Source organism: Chelonia mydas, chromosome 4, assembly GCF_015237465.2.
Source record: "Chelonia mydas isolate rCheMyd1 chromosome 4, rCheMyd1.pri.v2, whole genome shotgun sequence".
NCBI lineage: Eukaryota > Metazoa > Chordata > Testudines > Cheloniidae > Chelonia > Chelonia mydas.
Genome location: NC_057852.1, coordinates 25355900 through 25376522, shown reverse-complemented (window position 1 = coordinate 25376522; position 20623 = coordinate 25355900). Strand labels below are relative to the sequence as shown.

General features: G+C 42.5%; 1 protein-coding gene across 2 annotated transcripts in view; it reads left to right on the top strand.

The window, feature by feature from the left end:
- The window catches only part of HPGDS (hematopoietic prostaglandin D synthase), a 62977-nt gene extending 44523 nt beyond the window's left edge, over positions 1–18454 (top strand). For both annotated transcript variants that reach the window (XM_007063003.4, XM_037896912.2), the window contains 4 exons: positions 2349–2441; positions 9296–9405; positions 17168–17266; positions 18184–18454. In XM_007063003.4, the coding sequence (XP_007063065.2) occupies positions 2349–2441; positions 9296–9405; positions 17168–17266; positions 18184–18348 (467 nt within the window). In that variant the 3' untranslated portion in view covers positions 18349–18454. The remainder of the gene's footprint in view (positions 1–2348; positions 2442–9295; positions 9406–17167; positions 17267–18183) is intronic.
- Positions 18455–20623: the final 2169 nt, after the last annotated feature.

The following is a 20623-nucleotide window of genomic DNA, read 5'->3' as shown; positions in this document are numbered from 1 at the left end:
CGACTGGTTTACGAATGTTATAATTCTTGACATCTGATTTGTGTCCATTTATTCTTTTACGTAGAGACTGTCCAGTTTGACCAATGTACATGGCAGAGGGGCATTGCTGGCACATGATGGCATATATCATGTTGGTGGATGTGCAGGTGAACGAGCCTCTGATAGTGTGGCTGATGTTATTAGGCCCTGTGATGGTGTTCCCTGAATAGATATGTGGGCACAGTTGGCAACGGGCTTTGTTGCAAGGATAGGTTCCTGGGTTAGTGGTTCTGTTGTGTGGTATGTGGTTGCTGGTGAGTATTTGCTTCAGGTTGGGGGGCTGTCTGTAGGCAAGGACTGGCCTGTCTCCCAAGATTTGTGAGAGTGTTGGGTCATCCTTCAGGATAGGTTGTAGATCCTTAATGCGTTGGAGGGGTTTTAGTTGGGGGCTGAAGGTGACGGCTAGTGGCATTCTGTTATTTTCTTTGTTAGGCCTGTCCTGTAGTAGGTGACTTCTGAGAACTCTTCTGGCTCTATCAATCTGTTTCTTCACTTCCGCAGGTGGGTATTGTAGTTGTAAGAATGCTTGATAGAGATCTTGTAGGTGTTTGTCTCTGTCTGAGGGGTTGGAGCAAATGCGGTTGTGTCGCAGAGCTTGGCTGTAGACAATGGATCGTGTGGTGTGGTCAGGGTGAAAGCTGGAGGCATGTAGGTAGGAATAGCGGTCAGGAGGTTTCCGGTATAGGGGGGTGTTTATGTGACCATCGTTTATTAGCACTGTAGTGTCCAGGAAGTGGATCTCTTGTGTGGACTGGACCAGGCTGAGGTTAATGGTGGGATGGAAATTGTTGAAATCATGGTGGAATTCCTCAAGGGCTTCTTTTCCATGGGTCCAGATGATGAAGATGTCATCAATATAGCGCAAGTAGAGTAGGGGCGTTAGGGGACGAGAGCTGAGGAAGCGTTGTTCTAAGTCAGCCATAAAAATGTTGGCATACTGTGGGGCCATGCGGGTACCCATAGCAGTGCCGCTGATTTGAAGGTATACATTGTCCCCAAATGTAAAATAGTTCAGGAGATCCTCTCATGGACCATCTCCCCAAACAAGTAACTCCTCAAATCTTGGTCCTCAAAACATTTTATTCTGTGGCTCACAGATTGAGAACTGCACCTCAGTGCACTGAAGGCTAGTATAGTGGTCAGTATATGCCAAGTGAGTACACACTGCTAGTAACTCCCCCTCCCTCTCCTTAAGAGAACAAGATCCATCTCAACTCCTTAGCCCCGTCGCTCAAATCCAGAAAGATAGGGGACCCTCCTCCTCTGGACTGACTCATCTTACACTTCAGCCTCCTTCCCTCTTACATCCACCCAACTACCTGTTAGTTCTTTCCCATTCCCACCTTAACGGCATCTCCAAGGCTTTGTACCAAGCCACTTGAGTCTCCTAGATAGAGCAAAAGATGAGTCCGAGCTTCTAGGTATATCACGCTACTGGACCAGTGACATTTTTATTTAACTCTCTTTAAACACTGGTCTCATCTCAATTTGAGTTGCACTGTTGATGCCAGAGATTAAGCCCTCCTCTCTCAGAATACCCATGCTAATTTTGTTTTGGTTAGAACTTGGCTCCCTCCCAATTTCTCAGACTTTGTGGTTTTCCTGTAGTTGCTTCTTTTTTTTTTTTCTTCTAACTGTCTCTGACATGGAAGCCAGGTCATAATGTATTGCATTAAACTTGGTGTTTGTGTCTTGGTGTCAGAAGCAGTTTGCCCTTACCCTTCTGCATCCTTTGTTCCTCTGCTGGTGGACTGTCAGCTGAAATGCTTGATGTATTTCCTGCCACAATGTGTTTTTTGGAAGAAAAAAATGTCTGAGTCAGTGAATATGATTTTTTTTTAAACAATAAGAGCATAACAAAAGCATCTGTGTTAGCCCCTGCCCACCTCCCCACCAGGCCTTCTTCACTCCTCCAGAGTTATAAAGCCTAGACTGGCACTTTGTCAGTAAGATCCAGACTATCTCATTAGAAGGGAAAAATATTAGAAAATTAAACCTTACTGAAAATTCTCCTTGCATACTAGTGGATCTGCAGAATTTCAGACACTGAGGTAGCACATTCAGTCAAAAGAACACAAAACCGGCTTCTATTCCCTGCTCTACCATTGCATCACAGAGTGACCTTGGGAAAGTCACTTAACCTTGTACCTTTGTTTATCCATGTGTAAAACAGAACCTTATGGGGTCCTGTGAAACAGTTAAGTGCTCTGAGATTCTCAGAGGGAAGGCACTATTATAAGTGCAAACTATTACACTGGTGTTGAGTTTAACATTGTTCTAATGTTTTTCATGTGTGATTTTTTTTTAAGCTATCCCATTTGGAAAAATCCCCATTTTAGAAGTGGATGGAGTTACCCTTCATCAGAGCCTGGCCATAGCCAGATACCTAGCCAAAGAAACAGGTAATGTAACACTGCTACTTTCTTGGTACTTTTGACTGCTCCTGTGTTTAATGCTATCTACTGGTGCGTGTTGACAATACAAACAAAGAGCCAGCCTGACAAACTGAAATTAACAGAAGTCAGTGTGAACAGGCCAATATAGGCACAAGTAGTTTTCACAGAGCGACAAAATTTACCTGTTGTCAGCCTCTCCTGCTGCAGCTTCATTTCATCTGATCACAGAAATTTAAGGGGCATTGTGTGATGCTGCATGTCCTGTGTCATATCCTACACTAGATCTCTACAGTTGATAATGATGGTTTAAAGTACCCCTGCACCCAGAAATGTCGTATGGAGGTCATCTTTGAGGGGAAAGGGGGTTGGCAAGGTATACTTCTATAATTGTCCTGTGGAATGTTATCAATGTAAATCAATCTCCATAGCACCTCCAATGCAGCCCTCTCCCCTCCGTCTCCATTGCTCCCAATTAATTTACCTTGCCTCAAGCACCCATTCTTCACCACTATCCCAAGGGGCAGTAAAGTATGTGTGGACAGTGTGATGTTAGCTGAACCTTGGGTAGGGCGCCTGGAGGGATGTCTTCCTTCTGAATATGGGCTTGGACCATTCCCATATCTGGATCCTAGAGGGAAACCAGAGAAGAAAATTGCTACCTCAGCTACCAAACAAATGAAAAAAAAAAGCACTAAACTGAAACCAGAAAAATAATTAAAAACTTACAAAGCTTATGGAAGGTATACAACGCTCAAAGGTGCTCTTCCAACGAGGACCAGAGTTGGGCAACTCTGCTATGCATTGGCAAGGAGAGCGCACAGTTCTTGCCCCTCATGATGCACACACAGTAATTTGTGCTTGACAGAATCGTTTGCAGCACCCATTGGAACAAACCAAACATGGTGACCAGGTGCAAAAAGGCATTCTTATACCATACAGAATAAGGCTCCGCCCCCGAATTAATACATCCAATGGTTCAAACAATAGGGAGATTGGTTTATGATCGTTACTATCACAGCTCCAGCACAGTTTCCTGACCAGTGCAGATGAGATGGATGGTTTTCAAGTAGCTGTGTTAGACTAGTCTAAGGAACATTTGTATTGCGCAAATATCAGAATAAATCCCAAGCTTTGCCAGCCAGGAGAACTATGCTAGAACTTGAGTATTAAATCAAGTTCAAGTACCTGGGTGTGCCACCTGGATTTCAGCTACAGCGTGGGTAACGTTAAAAAGATATACGCACAGTGAGACTTCTTGCATTGGTTTCTGCCTTTCATAGAATTTAGAGAAACTACAATCCCATTGTCCAGCTCCCTGATCATGCCAGCTTGTTCTCTCCAACGTATTATAGCAGAATGCTAGCTCTGCTATAATTAAGGTTAAGTTTGCTAGTGTTTTATCCAGTCTAGTTTTAAAATTTTCAAGCAATCTGACTTCCACACCTTGTCATGGGAATCTAGAACTATCAGAATCCAATCCAGTTAGAAATCAGTGCATAACAAATAAGTGTGTGATTTTCTCACCAACTTCAATATAAAGTTTGGAGAAAACTCGAGTAAACTAGACTAAATTAAGATAAACTCCTAGGGTCAGGGACTCTCTCTCTCTTCATATGTGTTTATATAGTACCTAGCACAGTGGACTTCCCAATCCTGCCTCGGATATGTAGGCACTACAATAATACAAATAACTTCCCTCCTTTCTGCTAATCCTTGTTGCATCTGCAATGCATACATATTCCATACTGAACTCCCATCTTCTCTTCTTTACAGCAATAAAAAAAACATAAAATTTGTAAATTCTCCCCACTAAATTGGTTAGAGTTCAGAACAACTGCAGCTTCCACCCAACCAACTGGCATTGTCTCTGCTTTTCAAAAGCAACATAGTCAAAGCATCCTCTGACAAGATCAAGCTGTACATCATCAACAAGGTTATGACAACAGTGTTGAAGGGACATGCAAATACTACATGGGGATTAACAGGTGCCAGACAAGAGCGTACCTGTTGATAAACTCTAGGCCCGAGGTACGCACATTTTAAGTCACTCTAGATAGATCCAAATTTGCATATAAATGTATATACTTTAAAAAATTAACTATAAATGATACACAACTTAATATCGGCTTGAATTTATATCTCCGTGAGAGATCAGTACACTGCTTATTATCTGAGTTTACCAGCAACAAAAATCTTACAGCTTTGCCCTCACTTTGCAGATACAAGGAGAAGATAGCTGTTGTTTTCTAAGATGTTGTAGTCTGTACTTCATGAGGCTAGGATTTTGGGCTCTTGTGCTGTGGGGACTGGAGATTAGACTTGGTCCTCTAAGTGCATGGTACTGTCCAACTGTTTTTCAAGGCTGGAAAGTCTTGTTTCAGGAAACTGCTAAACTAACCTGGACAGAGCACTTAGAAAATATGCTTAGGGCACAATCCCACTCTGGCAATGAGGCTAGATCACCTAATAAGATCACTCCCAACTCTAAATTCTGTGTTCTGTGACAGAGATTACTCAGCTGCTTTGATAATATGAAGTAAGATTCTCGAGTAATGTCAGTAATAATGAAAGTTGCAGGAGCCAGAGTTTGTTTTAGGAGTTATCAACCATGATTCAAATCTATTTGCAAGACTAACACAGATGAAGGAGGATATTCTCAGGTTCTCAGGGTGTGCTGAATTTATGCAAAGGGATAAGGGGAACTTGGTAGTACATTTCTGTTGCCTCTTTCATATTGTGAGCAAATAGATGTAATCTTCCTTTTCAAACGTTTCCAAACATTGTTACATTTTCCAGTCTGAAAGAAATGTACAATAAACTCTTTAAAATGTAGTAAAATAGTCTTACCCATGTCTGCTTCCCTGAGAAAGTCTGGCCTCCTGCAGAGTTCCTTTTTGTTTGATAAAATTGGATCATTTTGAGAGAAGCATTAGTACAATCCATAAAACACCAAAAAGTGCCAAAATATTAGATACTGTAAAAAGTGATATAATAAAAACAAACAAATCTAGTATTTTAATGGTTAATACAAACAGGAAAAGGAAAGAAGCATGACTGCAGAATGGAATAGCAACTAGGATCATAGTTTCTACCCAGCTTATGTATAGTGTGACAGAGCTCTGTCCTTGTCTCTGCGGGCGAATTTCGCTAGCCTCAGAGGCTCACTGTGACCCTCCACATAACCCTTCTCTCTCTCTAGAGACAAGGGTCACAGTCTACTGAGCCATTTTCATCATAAGCCAGCGAGGGAGGGGAGGAGAAGCTATCCTCCCTTGCACAGTCTCTGTTGTCTCCCAGTCTCAGTGAGTAATCGTGGAGGGCAGGGGGAGAGGGGAGAGCCTGGGCCCGCCCTCTACTCCGGGCTCCAGCCCAGGGACCCTAATAGTATCAGCTGTGGTAGCTGACCTTTTAGAAACATGACATGTACAATTCCCTGCGCTACTTCCCCACAGCAGCCCCCACTTCCTCAAGCTCCACGTCACCCTTACCTCAGGGCCTCCTTCCTTGTGCCTGATATGTTTACTGCTCAGCCTCTCCAACAGCACAACTTCCTCCCACAGCTCCTGACATGCACCCCCACCTGACTGACTGGGAGGCTTTTAACTAGTTTCAGCCAGCCCCTGATTGGCTTCAGGTGTCCCAGTCAACCTATCCTTCTCCCTGCCTTCTGGAAAGTTCTTAATTGGCCTCAGGTGTCTTAATTGACCTGGAACAGCTGCCATTTACCTTATCCTGGTACCAGGAATTTGTTTAGCCTGGAGCTAATATATCTATCTCCCACTACTTTTCTATAGCCATCTGGCCTTGCCCCATCACAATAGTTTATTACAAAGTAGACAGAAGAAATGAAATCTACCTGGTTTAGTAAGAATTTTAGCTCTATGTGGGCATCCATGTAATACAGCACAAATCATGGCTCATTTTCTTTATAAGCTGCCGCTAAACCCCACACTTCTAAAAGGCATATATGGCATGCTTTGCACATGGTATCCAATAACTCAGAAGTGAAGAGGATAACAGTAGAGGGGATGAAGAAATCAAGTGACCCAGGAATCAGTCAATATGGGTCAAGGGAGCTAACCTCTGAGTCATTTTAAAACAACTTTTATAACTGCAAAAAGATACCCAAGTTGGTGTTGTTTGCATTTAACCCTTTTACCTGGTGTCTGTAACTCCATCTTAAACATCAACTAACAATCCATGTCTTGACATTTCTTATTGCTTAAAATGTGAAGACTCTTCATACATAAATCATATTAGAACTCTTGCAAAATTTTCATAAAACCCAAAACATCCCACATGTCTGGGCCAGCCCAGAACTCTCCTTCCCTTTCAATAATCGCTTTCTTCCCCAGAAGCCCAAGGTTTCCCCTCAACTTGAGCAGTTTTAAGGAGAGCAGGAGAGGTCATTTGGCCTTCTACGTCTCTCCCCTCCAAATGTCTTCAGAAGATGGCTCTCCCCCCGATACTCTGACACAAGCATGGCAATTTCCCTAGGCCAAATGCACTTAAGAGATCTCTTAGCCCCAAAGTTGAACAACAATGCTACAGCAAAAACAGTACAAATAGGACTGTTTCCAGTGCAGATGTTGTGGAACAGACTGCTAGAAAGCTGCCTGCGCCTGAAGGCGAACGTACGGAATTGGCCTACTAGCTAACATGCCCTCTGCTCCCGTCAGAAAATGGACCAGAGAGAAGACTGGACCAACTTGCTACCATCTGAAAACCAGTGTGAGAAGGGTTGAAAGCCACTGACCTCTCCCTTCTCCCCCAAGAATTTAGCAGCTAAAAATAAAGAGAGCCTGAACTTTCCGGAAGGAGGGGGGATGTCCCCAGGAGTTTTGCTGTATGATTTCAGCTGTTTCTCTGATTTGCTTTTTGAGTCAATGTCAACGCAAAACACAAAATGAAACTTCTGGGTGCTGGACCTGAATGAATTCAGTATATCTCCAAGGTTTGCTGGAATCTGTGAACCTGAAAGGAGCAGGAATCAGACAGAAGAGAGGATTTTCACAGAGCAGGTCTTGGCTATGGAATTCAGGACCAGAAGAGATAAGAGTGACCTGACGATGGTCAGAATGAAATGTAGAACTCCTTTCTTAAACTTATTTCTCCCACAGTAAGTACTGTATGCCTGACACCTTCCTCCCCCTGGCCGCGCACACACGCACATACACCACCCCCTCAATTTTACTTCTATTCCAGCGTTTTAGTCTTACCTGCTGGAAAGTAAAAGTAGAATGTAGTTGTGTTTTTAATGCTCAGACACTGCAGTATTGGCATCAATATGAAAGCAAACAGGATAAAGACAGAAGAGTAGACTTAAAAACATGTCTGGGATTTTCAAAGCCACCCAAAGGAATTGGGTGTCCTAATCACACTCAAATCAAATGTTGCCAACTTGTGCTTTGGGTGTTTGTCGTAAAGCCCAAGCTCCTGAACTAGTGATTAGATGAACTCAGCTTTCATTAAAGCAGTCAGTTTCTAGACCTGAGGGATTGAAGATAAAGGAGTTAAATTTTCAAGCTTATCACTCCACCCAACAAGAGACAAATAGAAAGAACATCAAATTTATTATTTTAAATCATCATCATATTTTGGGGGGACTGACTCAGGAAATTTGAATGCTTGGGGTTGGCAATAGGCTCCTTCAAAAATCCCAGCCTACATGTAAATAATGTACACCTTAAAAATGTATTATTTCACAACAATTTCTCCTTCACTTACCTACTAGGTCCTGAGTTCAGGAGTCTCAGAGTTTTCCCTGCTACAGCTGTTGACCTAGCTCAGTCCAAGCAGTGAGAGGGATGCAGTGCCCAGCTCAGATTAAGGTTCTAGTGATGCTGTTCACTCTGGCAGAACAATATATGGAAAGTTTTTGAAAAATAGCCTTTCAGTTCATATTGAAAATATATCACCGGTGCCTGTTAAGTTTACATAGGTATCATTTAATCATTGTGAAGTAACTAACAACATTTCATGTCCCTTTTATTGCTGAGACTCATTTATGTCATGATTTAGGTTTACAAGGCTTTACGTGTACAGAAAGAGCCATGTTCCCTGCCTTGAAGAGCTTGAAATCTAAATAAGGCAAGAGAATAATTCAGCAGAAGGAGCGTGTGGGGATTATCGGTGGAGGGAAAAGAGGTTGTCTGAAGAGAAGTTTTCAGAAGGAACTGGAACAAAGTGAGATGAGGAGGAGGAGCCTGTACCAGGCAGCCTGAGTTAGGGCATGATGGTGGGGTAGGACAAGAAGACAAAGGGAAGAGTAAGGGGAAAAGGTTGGGAAGACCGCAGGTGGAAGGAATATAATGGGGGAGAGTAAGAGTGGAGCTGTAGGAGGGGACAAGGTTAAGCTAAGGAATGTGAATATAATGTATTAAGACACAGGAAGAGGGTTTCAAAGAGGGGGTGATATCGAAATGGAGCGGAAGGAAATGGACTTCAACTGAGGCACTTTCGGAGGAGGCAAAAGCTAGGAGAGGATGCGATTCCTGGCAGTTGGGACAGGAAAGGGTGGAGTCTGATGATAGTGAAAAAAATTGTATCAAGGCTTTGAGGGTCTGGGGAAGGAAGACTCAGAGATTACAACAAAATCGTGGGGCTAGGAGACAGGAAGAACAGGACTTGTCAGTGAGTGAAGATGGAGCAAGGAGGCAGGAGGATGAGTTCAGTTATGGAGCAATGGATCTGAGGTAGCTGCTGGATGTGAGGGGTCAGAAGCAGCTTGAGAGATAGGTAAAAGCTCTGCAGCATTTGAAGTTTGCATTGGTATGAGCACAAACACCTTATTTTTAGGAATAACCTATTCGTGCGGATAGTGTCTCTTTACTCTCCCTTTCTAAATTTGAATTCCACAGGTCTGGCCGGTCAGACGCCTCTGGAACAAGCTCTGGTTGATGCCATTGTGGACACCATTGATGACTTCATGTCTATGTTTCCCTGGGGAGAGAAAAATCAGGATGTGAAAGTAATGTGATCACTGATTTAAATCAAAGAGATTTATACCTGCCAAAGTGTCTTATCTAGAGTGACACCTGTACACTGGTCCCTGATGTCACATGGTCACTTGCCCAGCTCCAGTGCCACTCAATAAGTTGGGCAGCAGATATCCTCTGCAATTCTTCCTTCAGGCTACTGAGCAACCACCCAAGGATTTCTGCTTCCCCCCTTTTCCTCACTGTTGGGAGGAGGATGCGGCCAGCACCCTGGCTTATCTTGGATGGAGGGTGCTATCTATACAAATGCCAAATATCAATACATTATTATTAAACAGGGAAGGACAGGCTGAATCAGAAAAAAAACTCTTTCACTTCACTGACTACTCAGGAGTTGTATTTTGATGCAAGCTAGTAGTTAAAGAATCTAACTTATTTCTACTATTTAAGTAACTCTAAAAGCATAATGGCTCTATGTCATCCTATTCTTTGTGTACTTCTGACTACAGACACTCCCTCTGGTGTTCGGAAGCACGTATTGTCTTCCCTTGCTCCTGCTCTGCTCAGCTAACTTCAAACATAATCTAGGTTTTTAATTACAACTTTACAAGTTGTATTAAAAAAGACAGTTAGACATGATTAATTCCTATACCCACTGTGCAGTTCAATGACCGTGAATATATTTAAGATCAATTTCATTTGCTTCTAACTGCATTCAATTTTTGGTCTGCTCTAACTTGTAACATTAATAGCATTCCAACTACCTCAAAGAGAGCGAGAGACAAAATCCACACCTGAAGCAAAATTCTGGAAATAAGTCTTAACTAGGGAATGTACCCCAGTTAGGTGTGCCTCTAAACTCTGTTCTCTCTAAAGCTGTAAAGAGTGGCTTAATCCAGTGCAGTGTCATGGGTAGTTATTTAGAACAGCAAGATTATGTCAATGGTAATGACATATAGTAATTGCTACAGGATGAATATTGACAGGTGCTGTATAAATTCTAAAGATGTCCTCATGGCACTTCCAATGAAACAAAGCAACGTTTTATGTATCCTTTTGTTTTGGTAACTAACTGACTCTAGAGAGAGCATAAAGGGCTGGACACTGAACTGAACAGATATGTTTGGGGGAAGGTGAACTGATTCATTAATAGGGGGACTAAGTGGTGGAAGGCATGTTTGAAAAATAAGTGGACAGAAGGGCAGTTCCCAGTTATTTCAGACAGCTAGCCGTATGGTGGAAGCAAAGTATAAAATGGTGTCTTCCAGGCAATATATAACCCCCAGCTCCATCCATCCAGTCCCAGTCAGTTGTGAAGCCAATTTAATATGAAGAATCACAGGTCAGAGTGAGGATGGTTGGGAGGATTTATAGGACAGAAAAAAAGGAGACAAGACTATGAAGCAGTTACCTTTTAAATCTAGCCTTAACACTTGCTTTCCTGTAATGCTTGGAGATACAGCTTCCCTATAATATTTACCACTATTAAGTTTCTGATGAGTACTCTCAACCTCAACTCCACCTCACCATGATTTTTATCTGGTAGTTTCTTTTTTTTACACTAAAATTTTTCATTTGTGAACACAAAATAGAAAACCAAAGAGAACGTTACCAGAGGACATTTCTAATCATTTGATGATGGGTAGCATCAACTTTAAGTCATGTATTCTATTTTCCCATAATGGAGCAGATTCAATATACTGGTGTAGCTGCTATACACCATGCTGGAACAGGGCACAACACTCCAACGGTACTGGCTGAGTTTACAGCTGCTTGTCAATCCCCAGAGCAGTTCAAGACAGCCGAAGTGTACTGGTGACCCTGAAGAGGTGGCAGGAATTCCCTAAGTTTCCATGTCTCTCTGCTTTAACAGCTCCCCTGCCCTTCCACTGCTCCTCTGGCAGTGCAGCCTCAAGCACTGAGACCCAAACTAACACGGAGCCAGGGAAACTTTAAGCAGCAGTCACAGTTGGGCCAAATCCTCCACCAACGAGAACCTCTTGACACAACTCCAGTCTAGCTCATACCATTGACTCATTACAACCGGAACTGCAACATACAAATTAGGGCTCGTGTACGCTGGCAATTTACAGAGCTGCAACTTTCTCGCTCAGGGGTGTGAAAAAACCCCCCCTGAGCGCAGCAAGTTGCAGCGCTGTAAGGCGCCAGTGTAGACCGTGCCCCAGTGCTGGGAGCCGCGCCCCTGGTGGAGGTGGATTTTTAAGAGCGCCGGGAGAGCGACTGCACAAGCCACGTTCAAGTACTGCCGCGGCAGCCTTTTCGCGTTGCCAGCGTAGACTAGCCCTTAGTTGTAGAAGAAGGGCGATGACTTGAGTTATTTGTGCTCTAGTTAAAAATGACCCAAGCGCTCACTCTGCCTGTGCTTGAAGTCTAGTAAAGCAGTAATTAGGTACAACTGTTAATAGTTTAAATACAACCTAATTTCTTGAAATGTTTTCTATGCAAAAATTTACCATGTGTTTTAATTAGACTGGATGTTTAAAGAGCTTAGGTTATATCATGCAGATCAAAAACCAAAGTGTCAACATGCCAAAGCTCTTAAATTTAATTAATTTTATCTCAAACTAGTAAAAACTAGTAAACTAATAAACTAGTAAAAAAAACTACTCGTAAATTCTCAGAAAATTCAGTCTGTGCTCAGAAGTGCTGTAATTTCAGGGGAGGGTAGCGTTGTATTCTTTGTATGTTAAGAGCTTGAATCCCTCCGGAAAGCGCAAAGTGTTGTCAGCTCTCACGATTTTTATCACAAGTCTCATACTTGGGCTTTCCTCGAAGCCCCAGCTGGAGTCCATGATTATGTGAGAAAGACAGCTTTCAATTTAAAGAAAAAGTTTCCTGCAGAGCAGTGCTTGAAAACATGAACCCTAAAAAGGCTCAAATCCCAGAAAGCAGAATGCCCTCAATCCCAAGTCCATTCTTTTTAAAAATCATTTGGGGAGGGGGAATGTTGTTTTAATACCATGGGGATGGCCCTTTTGCTGTAACTCCTGAAGTGACCAGTGCCTCCATAATAATCGAAGGACATTTGCATGATGTTAGCCTATACTGCACCTATTTTGTGGCTGGAGTTTTTAATGTCTCCAGGGCTAGCAGTCAAGCTTATGTCACCAGCACTAAATTCAGTTTAAAAAAAAGACAAACACAGCAGTGCTCAAGTTGTGGTGGGGGGAGGGGGAGGAAATGGGCAGGAGGGGAGACACAGGAAAGATTGGAGTGCTAGAATATTGTTTCTTTAGAAACTCACCTTACGAGCCTTCTTCCTTTTAGCCACTGCCCCCCTTCCCTCGCTATTCACCTTCCAAACTTTTCTATTTTGGGTTGGGATGCTGCCATCTTATGGTAGAAATGAAACCTAGCAATTACGGTAACAAAACATTTTGAGCTTCCTGGAATGTGAGAGATTTGCAACATTTAAATTCTTTACACTGCATGGAATTACATTCATTTTGTGATGCACAAAACCAGGCAGCTTTCAGACACCTGAAAAATGATAGCAGAACAGCGTATCCCTAGGAGAAACTTATTAATGCTATCAGCATGGATGTGTTGGAAAAAGAAAAAAAACGCCAGAAACTGAAGATGGCTATGAAAAGCCCTGATTTACTGCTTGTGATTTGTGTGATTTGTGATTTTTCAACCAGTTCTCCCACCAATGCTGACATTGCAGCAGCCTTGCTGAGGGTGGTGGAATGGCCTTGGAAGTTAGGAAGAGTCCATCAACATTGCAGAGGGTTCAGCATCCTGACTTGGTTCCCACCATCTTAGGGACTGAAGGCACCTGGTAATCATGGGGCTGGAATGAGCAGATCACTAAGCTCAGGTCCATAGGCAACCCAGCAGAAATGAATTTTAGTGAGGTAGCACAGGGTATTTAGTACATAGTGAACCTGTAAAATTGCTTATAACAGTCCTTATAAATAGCGAAGACCGCATAAAAGTAAGCCTAACTGGCAGCTTCTCAAACGTGTAAGAAATCCGCATCAGAGAAAGAAAGAATTCCAGGAGTGTAACACTGTAAGTAATGTTGGACAGGACTCTTGTCTTTACTTGCTCTGTTCCAGGCACATGCAGGGTGCCACACAACAAGAATCAAATAAGAAGTATTAAACAACTCAATACAAGTAATAGGGCAAAGCATCAATACCTCACCCCTCTTTGCCAAGGAAATATGAAAATGCTTAGTAGGCTAAACTGCTAACACAAATGATACAGGAAGAATCTGGCTCAAGATGAGGGCTTCTGAAAGTCCAAGTTACCAGCCCTTTTCATGTCAGACTTATAAGGGAAGGTAACGCACTGACTGCTCTGTTTGTCAGTGGCCTTGACTGCCAGTGTTATGGCTGCATCTCAGGACCTCCTCACGTGCAGAACTCTTAGCTACCTTTGGGTTTGAGATTGCAGCCTACTGGGAAGGTTTTAAGAGAAACATTTCTCACTCCATTTTGCAAGCTAGAGCAGCTGAGTCAGTGACATGACATCGGAATGCCTCTCGACATCTGCCAAGCAGGAGGTACTTAGCAATCACCTCACAAAAGTCAGTCCCTCTTGATATTATTCACAGCAAGTTGAAGGTGCTGACCCAAGTCACAAGCCTCTTAGAGGTCACGAAAAATCCAGGAATCTAACATGACTCAACATGCATTGGCGAAAGAAATTTTAATTAAAAAACCATTAGGAGGAGTATGTGGAAGCTCTGCTGTTCCTCCGATGAAAGCATAGGGAAAGCTCTCCTGGTTCCTCCTTGGCTTGTGGATGCAACAACCAAACACTGAAGCAACTGAGACCTGAAAGTGAAACAGACCAAGAACAAAAATTGAACTGACTTCACAGCCTATCATTGTGAAAATGGGGAAAAATACAAAAGGCCAGCAGACAGCACGAATAGGGGAAATATGTAAGGTTTTCAGTTGACCAGACGAAGATGTTACTATCAGATAATTGTTTATTGTGCTACATCAGATCAAGTTCAGGTAGCAAGTAATGTAAAAGAAACATTTTTGTTTTGCTATTAGATGGGCGATGGGGAGTGGATCACTTGATGATTACCTGTTCTGTTCATTCCCTCTGGGGCACCTGGCATTGGCCACTGTCGGAAGACAGGATACTGGGCTCGATGGAGCTTTGGTCTGACCCAATACGGCCATTCTAATGTTATTTAGCCATTTGGGTGCAATATTGTACTTGATGGTTTATACATGGTATCTGATGTTGTTTGCATGAGGTGGTTAGTCTGGGACTTGAGAGGCTCACTTCCTTGTTCCACTCCTACTTCCCATGTGATGTTGGGCCAGCCATTTTGTGTCTCTGTCCCTAAGTTCCCCAGATGGGGATACTACTACCTCGCAGGGGTGTTGAGAGAAGAACCATATTAAAAGACACTATAGCAATGGGGGTCATATAAACACCTAAAATAAGACTTTAAAATCAGTAAAACTAGACAATGGCGGTCATACAGTGGCTGGCCCAGTGAACGAAGTTGGTCCAGTGCCCTTGTGCCAGGACAGGTGCTCCCTTTTGGCCAATTAAAAGGGCAAGGCAAGGGCAAGGGGGCTAGAAAGGCTCAGTGATTCAGAGTGGATTGAGTCAGGAGATGAAAACTTCCAGAAACTGACTGATGAGTTCCAAGAAGCAGCAAGAGAGCAGCAAGAGCAAAGGGATTTGCTATCTGGCATCTGCAAGCCAGACAGCCAGTGCCACACTGTTTAAAGTAAGAGGAGCAGAGGAGGCGCTTTCCACTGACATCTTCAGGGTCCAAGAGCTGGACCCAGAGGAATGGTGACAGGGCTGGAGAAGCGAGGGGGGTTCTAAAGAGCATCTTCCAGCATAAAGGCTGTGCGGGTTCTCGCTGGAAAGTGTAGGATTTTAAGGACTACATGTATGGGGGTTGACAGACTATGTTTTGGGACTTTTGTTATGAGCTGATTTATACTACGTTTTGTAAGGAACTGGCTCCCAGGGGAAGTAGTATTTAAGCAGAAGAGCCTGAAGTTGAGTCCTTTGGGTTACCTGAGAGAGGAAACTGAGGCAGACATGCTTGTTGCGCTGTGGCCTGTTTGCATGAGGGTGCTCCAGGTGGGGTCATTGTATGACAATCACACACTTTGTTGCTTATGTAGTCTGAGTACACCCTGCTGTGCATACCAGAACGAATACGATTATGCTCATTGATACAGAGAACATTCCCTGCAACGTTGGAATTAAGCAGATGTGGTTTTTAGAAGTTATTGCATTACACACAGAGAAATACCAGTGAGTTGCGTGTAAGGCCTTGCTTTGCTTGGCCAAAAAATCTTTAAACAAAGCAGTAAAGAATTCTCACCCCAGTAACACATCTTATTTGATATACTATGCAAGAAGAACTCTAAATAGAACATACGTAATAGTTGACTCTTATTTTTCTTATAGACTCATTGTTCTAAGCAGCAGGAATGGCGCATAACCATTCCATGCATGTCTCTACACCAGCCCAAGCTTTTATTATTTTAAAGCAGTGATATTCAGACTGGGGCTCGCAAGCTGCCAGTGGGTCTTTTGTGCGTTTCTTGCGGCTCTTTGCAGCACACGATATTAAAACACTGATTTAATTAACCTAAGTTATTAGCCAGTCAGGATGCTTTTACTATGTTATTAACCAATTGTAGTTGATAAAATAATAATACTTGGGCAATCATTTTGCTGTGAGAATAATACATATCACACACACACACACACGGGTCTTTTGGGTAATGTTGGTTGCTAATTTGGCTCCTGAACCACTGAAGTCTGAGTATCACGGTTTTAAACACTACCAATATCAGCAATGAAAATTGTTCAAGGCTACCATATAAGGAGTGAATGAAAATATTAGTTTGGGGGCAGGGTGGAACAAATAAGAGGGGACATGAGGGACATAAAATGATTGGTATGGGGAAGGTTTATCTAGGAAGTTTTAGGCCCCATTACTGTAGTATGGAAATATCCAATTAAACTTGTTTTTAAATATAAAGGAAATATTTTTTTACCCAACATCATTAACCTGTGGGACATTGTACACAAGATATTATCATAACACAGAGCTTAGTAGGGTTCAAGAAAAGATTAGACATTTATGAGAATATCCACCGATATATTAGCATAACATTCAAAAGGGATATAAACCTGCATGCTTTACGTAATAAACCAACTTATAGCAGGAAGAGAACTTCACTTACAAACAGGTTATTCCAAAAATGGTCCATTGCAGTTTCTTGCGCCTTCTTCTGCAGCGGCTAGTGTTGGCCAAAGGCAGATGACTAGATCTAGCTGGACCAGCGGCTCAGCCCATCTAGCTTGCTGATCCGACGTCAAAGGAAAAGCTTCTGTGAAATCACCGAGTTGTTGGTTTGATGTCAAGGTGCAGGTCTTGCAAGTCAGTGGAGGGTTCACACCTCTTCTCTAGGTGTCTGGTATCAAGACAGAGGACTCACTGAGGCTCGTTAGGCTCATTAGCATCAGACCAAAGAAAAGGACATTGTGCAAAAATGCCCTTTTCAACATCAATATATCAGGCAGCTCCTCAGTTAGCTTTAATGAATAGTGCAGTGCCCACATGCATGCTCAAAAGAGGTACAACTACTCAATCATTTTGCCAGTAAATATTTTTCCGGCCCCATTCATCAGATCAAATGACTCCATTGTAATGAAGTTTTCCAAGCCCTTATTTATGCTATATTTTTTGTTTCATAGAACAGTGCACTCAAGAAATAGAAGGATCAAATTTGACCACCCTCTCCACTTACATGTGCTTTTTTGCAGCAACAGGTATTTAATGACCTCCTCACGAATACAGCTCCTGGACTACTACGAGATTTGGAAAGTTTCTTAGGGGATAAGAAGTGGCTGGTTGGGAAGACTGTGAGTATCTTCTTTTCCCTCTTCCAAATCCAGTTATCATTGTAGCAAAGTAACTGGAGGAAATTAAACAATTTTCACCTTCGCAGCTAGAGATCTGAGAAACATCCTTTGCTGTGTGTTGGTTTTAATTCTTTGCTTTTCTTCCTAACACCTTTTCAGGCTCCGACTACCCTCACAATTTCAGGCCCACAGGCCCACTCACGTTTGCTGAACCAGTTTTGAACCAAACCATTTTAAACACTGCTGGTCAGCGTGGATGGAGCTAAGCTATGTTTGAACTGAGTTAAAAATAATGGTTCCAGCCTTTGCTTAAAAGCCTCAGGGTTTGACACTGGACGTTTCAAAAGTCAATTTGCATAGATTGATCCTGTCCATCCTGCTGACCAAAGCCACATATAAAAAGAATATAAATTGAACTGGTTTACAACCACATTTTAAAATCAGTTCAGCAAACATGATTTCTAAACAGTTTAGACTAATATCCTTGTCTACAGCTAAATCAAGTCAGTTGGATCAAGTTACAACGTGGTTAAAAATTTATAGCATGGATAGGATTTAAACATATCACCTTACGCTAAAAGCAATTGATTGTAACCTCATCAGGGGATAACTTCTGTAACTGTAGATCGAAGAAAAGGAGGACTTGTGGCAACTTAGAGACTAATAGTCTCTAAGGTGCCACAAGTCCTCCTTTTCTTTTTGCGAATACAGACTAACACGGCTGCTACGCTGAAACCTGTAGATCATTTAAACAAGATATAGCTGGCTAACGTAGGAGGGGCCAACCCGTATTTAAAGTGTGGTTCTCTATCCTCATTTTGGATCCAGTATCGACCAGGTCTTTGATGTTAATAGGTCTGCTATTTGATTGTATATACTAATTGAGTAATTTTGTTTTACCCTTTCATTTTCACCAGGTAACCTGGGCTGATTTCTACTGGGATGTGTGCAGTACTACACTTCTGTTCCTTAAGCCTGACCTAACAGACAACTACCCGAGACTTTCGGCTCTGAAAGAGAGAGTACAAGCACTTCCTGCTATTACAGCCTGGATTCAGCAAAGACCAAAGACTACGTTGTAGATCCGCTTTTCTTGTTTTGAAGAACATATGTATTAAATTAAACACGGTTATAACTGATTATAAAATGGAATAAAAACACACTAGACTGTGTATTTTTGCTCTCTGACTATAGCATGGAAATTTATACTAAGAATGCATTTCAATATATGTTTAAGCGTGTAATGATTATTTACGATATCTCAGTGACTGATCATGCTTTTCACTGTAGAAAAGCAACTTGATCAGCATGGTAGAGCGGGAATGCTGTGGTGAATTTGGAGACTACCAGCACTTTACATCACTTCCCCCACCCCATGTTCAAAGATTTAAAATACAGCAATTCTGAAACTCATCAGTCCAATTCTGCTTTCACTGCACTTTCCAGAGAAACATGTTGGGGAGGGGGAAGAGACAATGGAGGAAAATTTCATGGACAGAAATTGTCTTGACAGTACTATTCCACATCTTTATGATTATCTCAATGTGAGCGGTAGTAAAACTAGTTCAGAGAGGGAGGAAAGGGAAGAGACATAGGGCAAAACAGACCATCAGTGTGGGTGGGGAAGACTGCACGAACCCAGATCCCTGTGGGTTCTGTTCAAACGTGCTGTTGTGTCGGTAGGTAAAACTGGTTACTCTTTAAAAGGCAGCCAACTTTACTTCTCTGCTCCCACAGGAGAAACTCACATACAATGCTGCAAGAGGAAGCTGCAGCAGGCAAGATTTTGTGGAGCACTGGCTGGCACCAACAGACACGTCTCACCTCAAGGGCACACCATGTACCTATCTGATGAGTGGGGGAAGTGGAGCTATAAAAGGAAGGGCAAAGCAGGGAGTAGAGAGAGGAGCCAGCAAAAGAATGGAAAAAATAAGGGAAACAAGTTAGAAAGAGAGAGGGAGAAGAAAAAAAGATAGAAAAGCTGAAGAAAGAAAAACAGACACAATAAGATGGCAACAATCACTGTGAAGAAGGGGGCACACCCACTTGTCAGTCTAACCCAAGATGGGGCTCAACAGAAGCTGTGAAACGCTGATATGCACAATGCCTTTTATGTGGCACTTGACAAAGATGAGTTATATACTCATTCTACAGATGCGGAAACAGAGATATAAGTTAAATTACTTACCTGAGGTGACACTTTGAGCATTCGGCAGAGTGGAGAACAGAATCCATACCTTTTGACATTCAATCCCCTCCTCTAACCCGACACTCCGTTTGTTCTAACTAGCCCCAATAGTTTCTGAAGTTAACTACAGGACTAATTATCCCTCCATGTTCTCCCAGTTTAATATTGCAGGCCACAGGATCCTCAGTATGTTTATTTATAACATCCACAGAAAAACCACTCACTAACTTCACAGTATTGAACAAAAAACAGATGCAACAAAAACTACAATTTTGAGCCTGTCTAAAGCTGTCTGACTCAAAAGGCAGTATTAAGTAAACTGAAGAGATAAGTAAAGACAAGCATGAAAGCAAGTTTTATTTCTCCCACATATCAGCTGTGGCACCAAACTGGACGAGAGCTCAATTCTCCTTCAAAACTTAAATCTTTCCTCAGCACCTGTTCACCATTTATTCTGGAATCTGGTAAATTAGATTAAAATAACTACCTTGGAGAGGTCCTAGAGATTCCTGAATCTAGTTTGTGCTTTCGATGACTACAGACCAGGGAGCCAGCTCCTTCAGAGAAAGCCTCATTTGTTCTACTTCTGTACTCCCACTCCAGTCTTCTCCTGGACAACGTGAAGCTCAGTTTTTTCTTTCAGCGGCAGGTTTTGTGTTCTTGTTTAATTCAAGGACTAAAGGAAAAACGCAGGTGGTGTGTCAGAGCAGGGCAGGACCACCCTTTCTATTGCCGGCAAGAAACAAGCCATACACCTACTTCAGTTTCCTCTTCAGCCAGCCATACAAAGGAATATTGTCTCTATTAGCAGCAAATCACAGATTCAAACCCTTTTAGTCATATAAAGCATCACAGTTCTCTTGCAGTCAACACAAAAACACCAAAAAACCCGCAAAACAATTGCCCCCCAAGTAAAACAAGGCTATAACCCAGCAGGTCTTGAATACCATTAGGAGGTCACTATCCCTGGTCACTAACCCGAGAGTCACAAACCGCTCTGTCACAGTTACATCGTCCCTGTTCCAGGGCTTCACTCTCCACGTCTCCTACCCGTGAGTTCAAAGAACTGTTTTTCTCCCCCAAGGGGCTACAGGACAAGACAAGTCAGCTTTCCCGCAAGAAACTCCCTACAGAATTTAATTCCCCCAGGCCTCCCTTGCTTAGGGGAA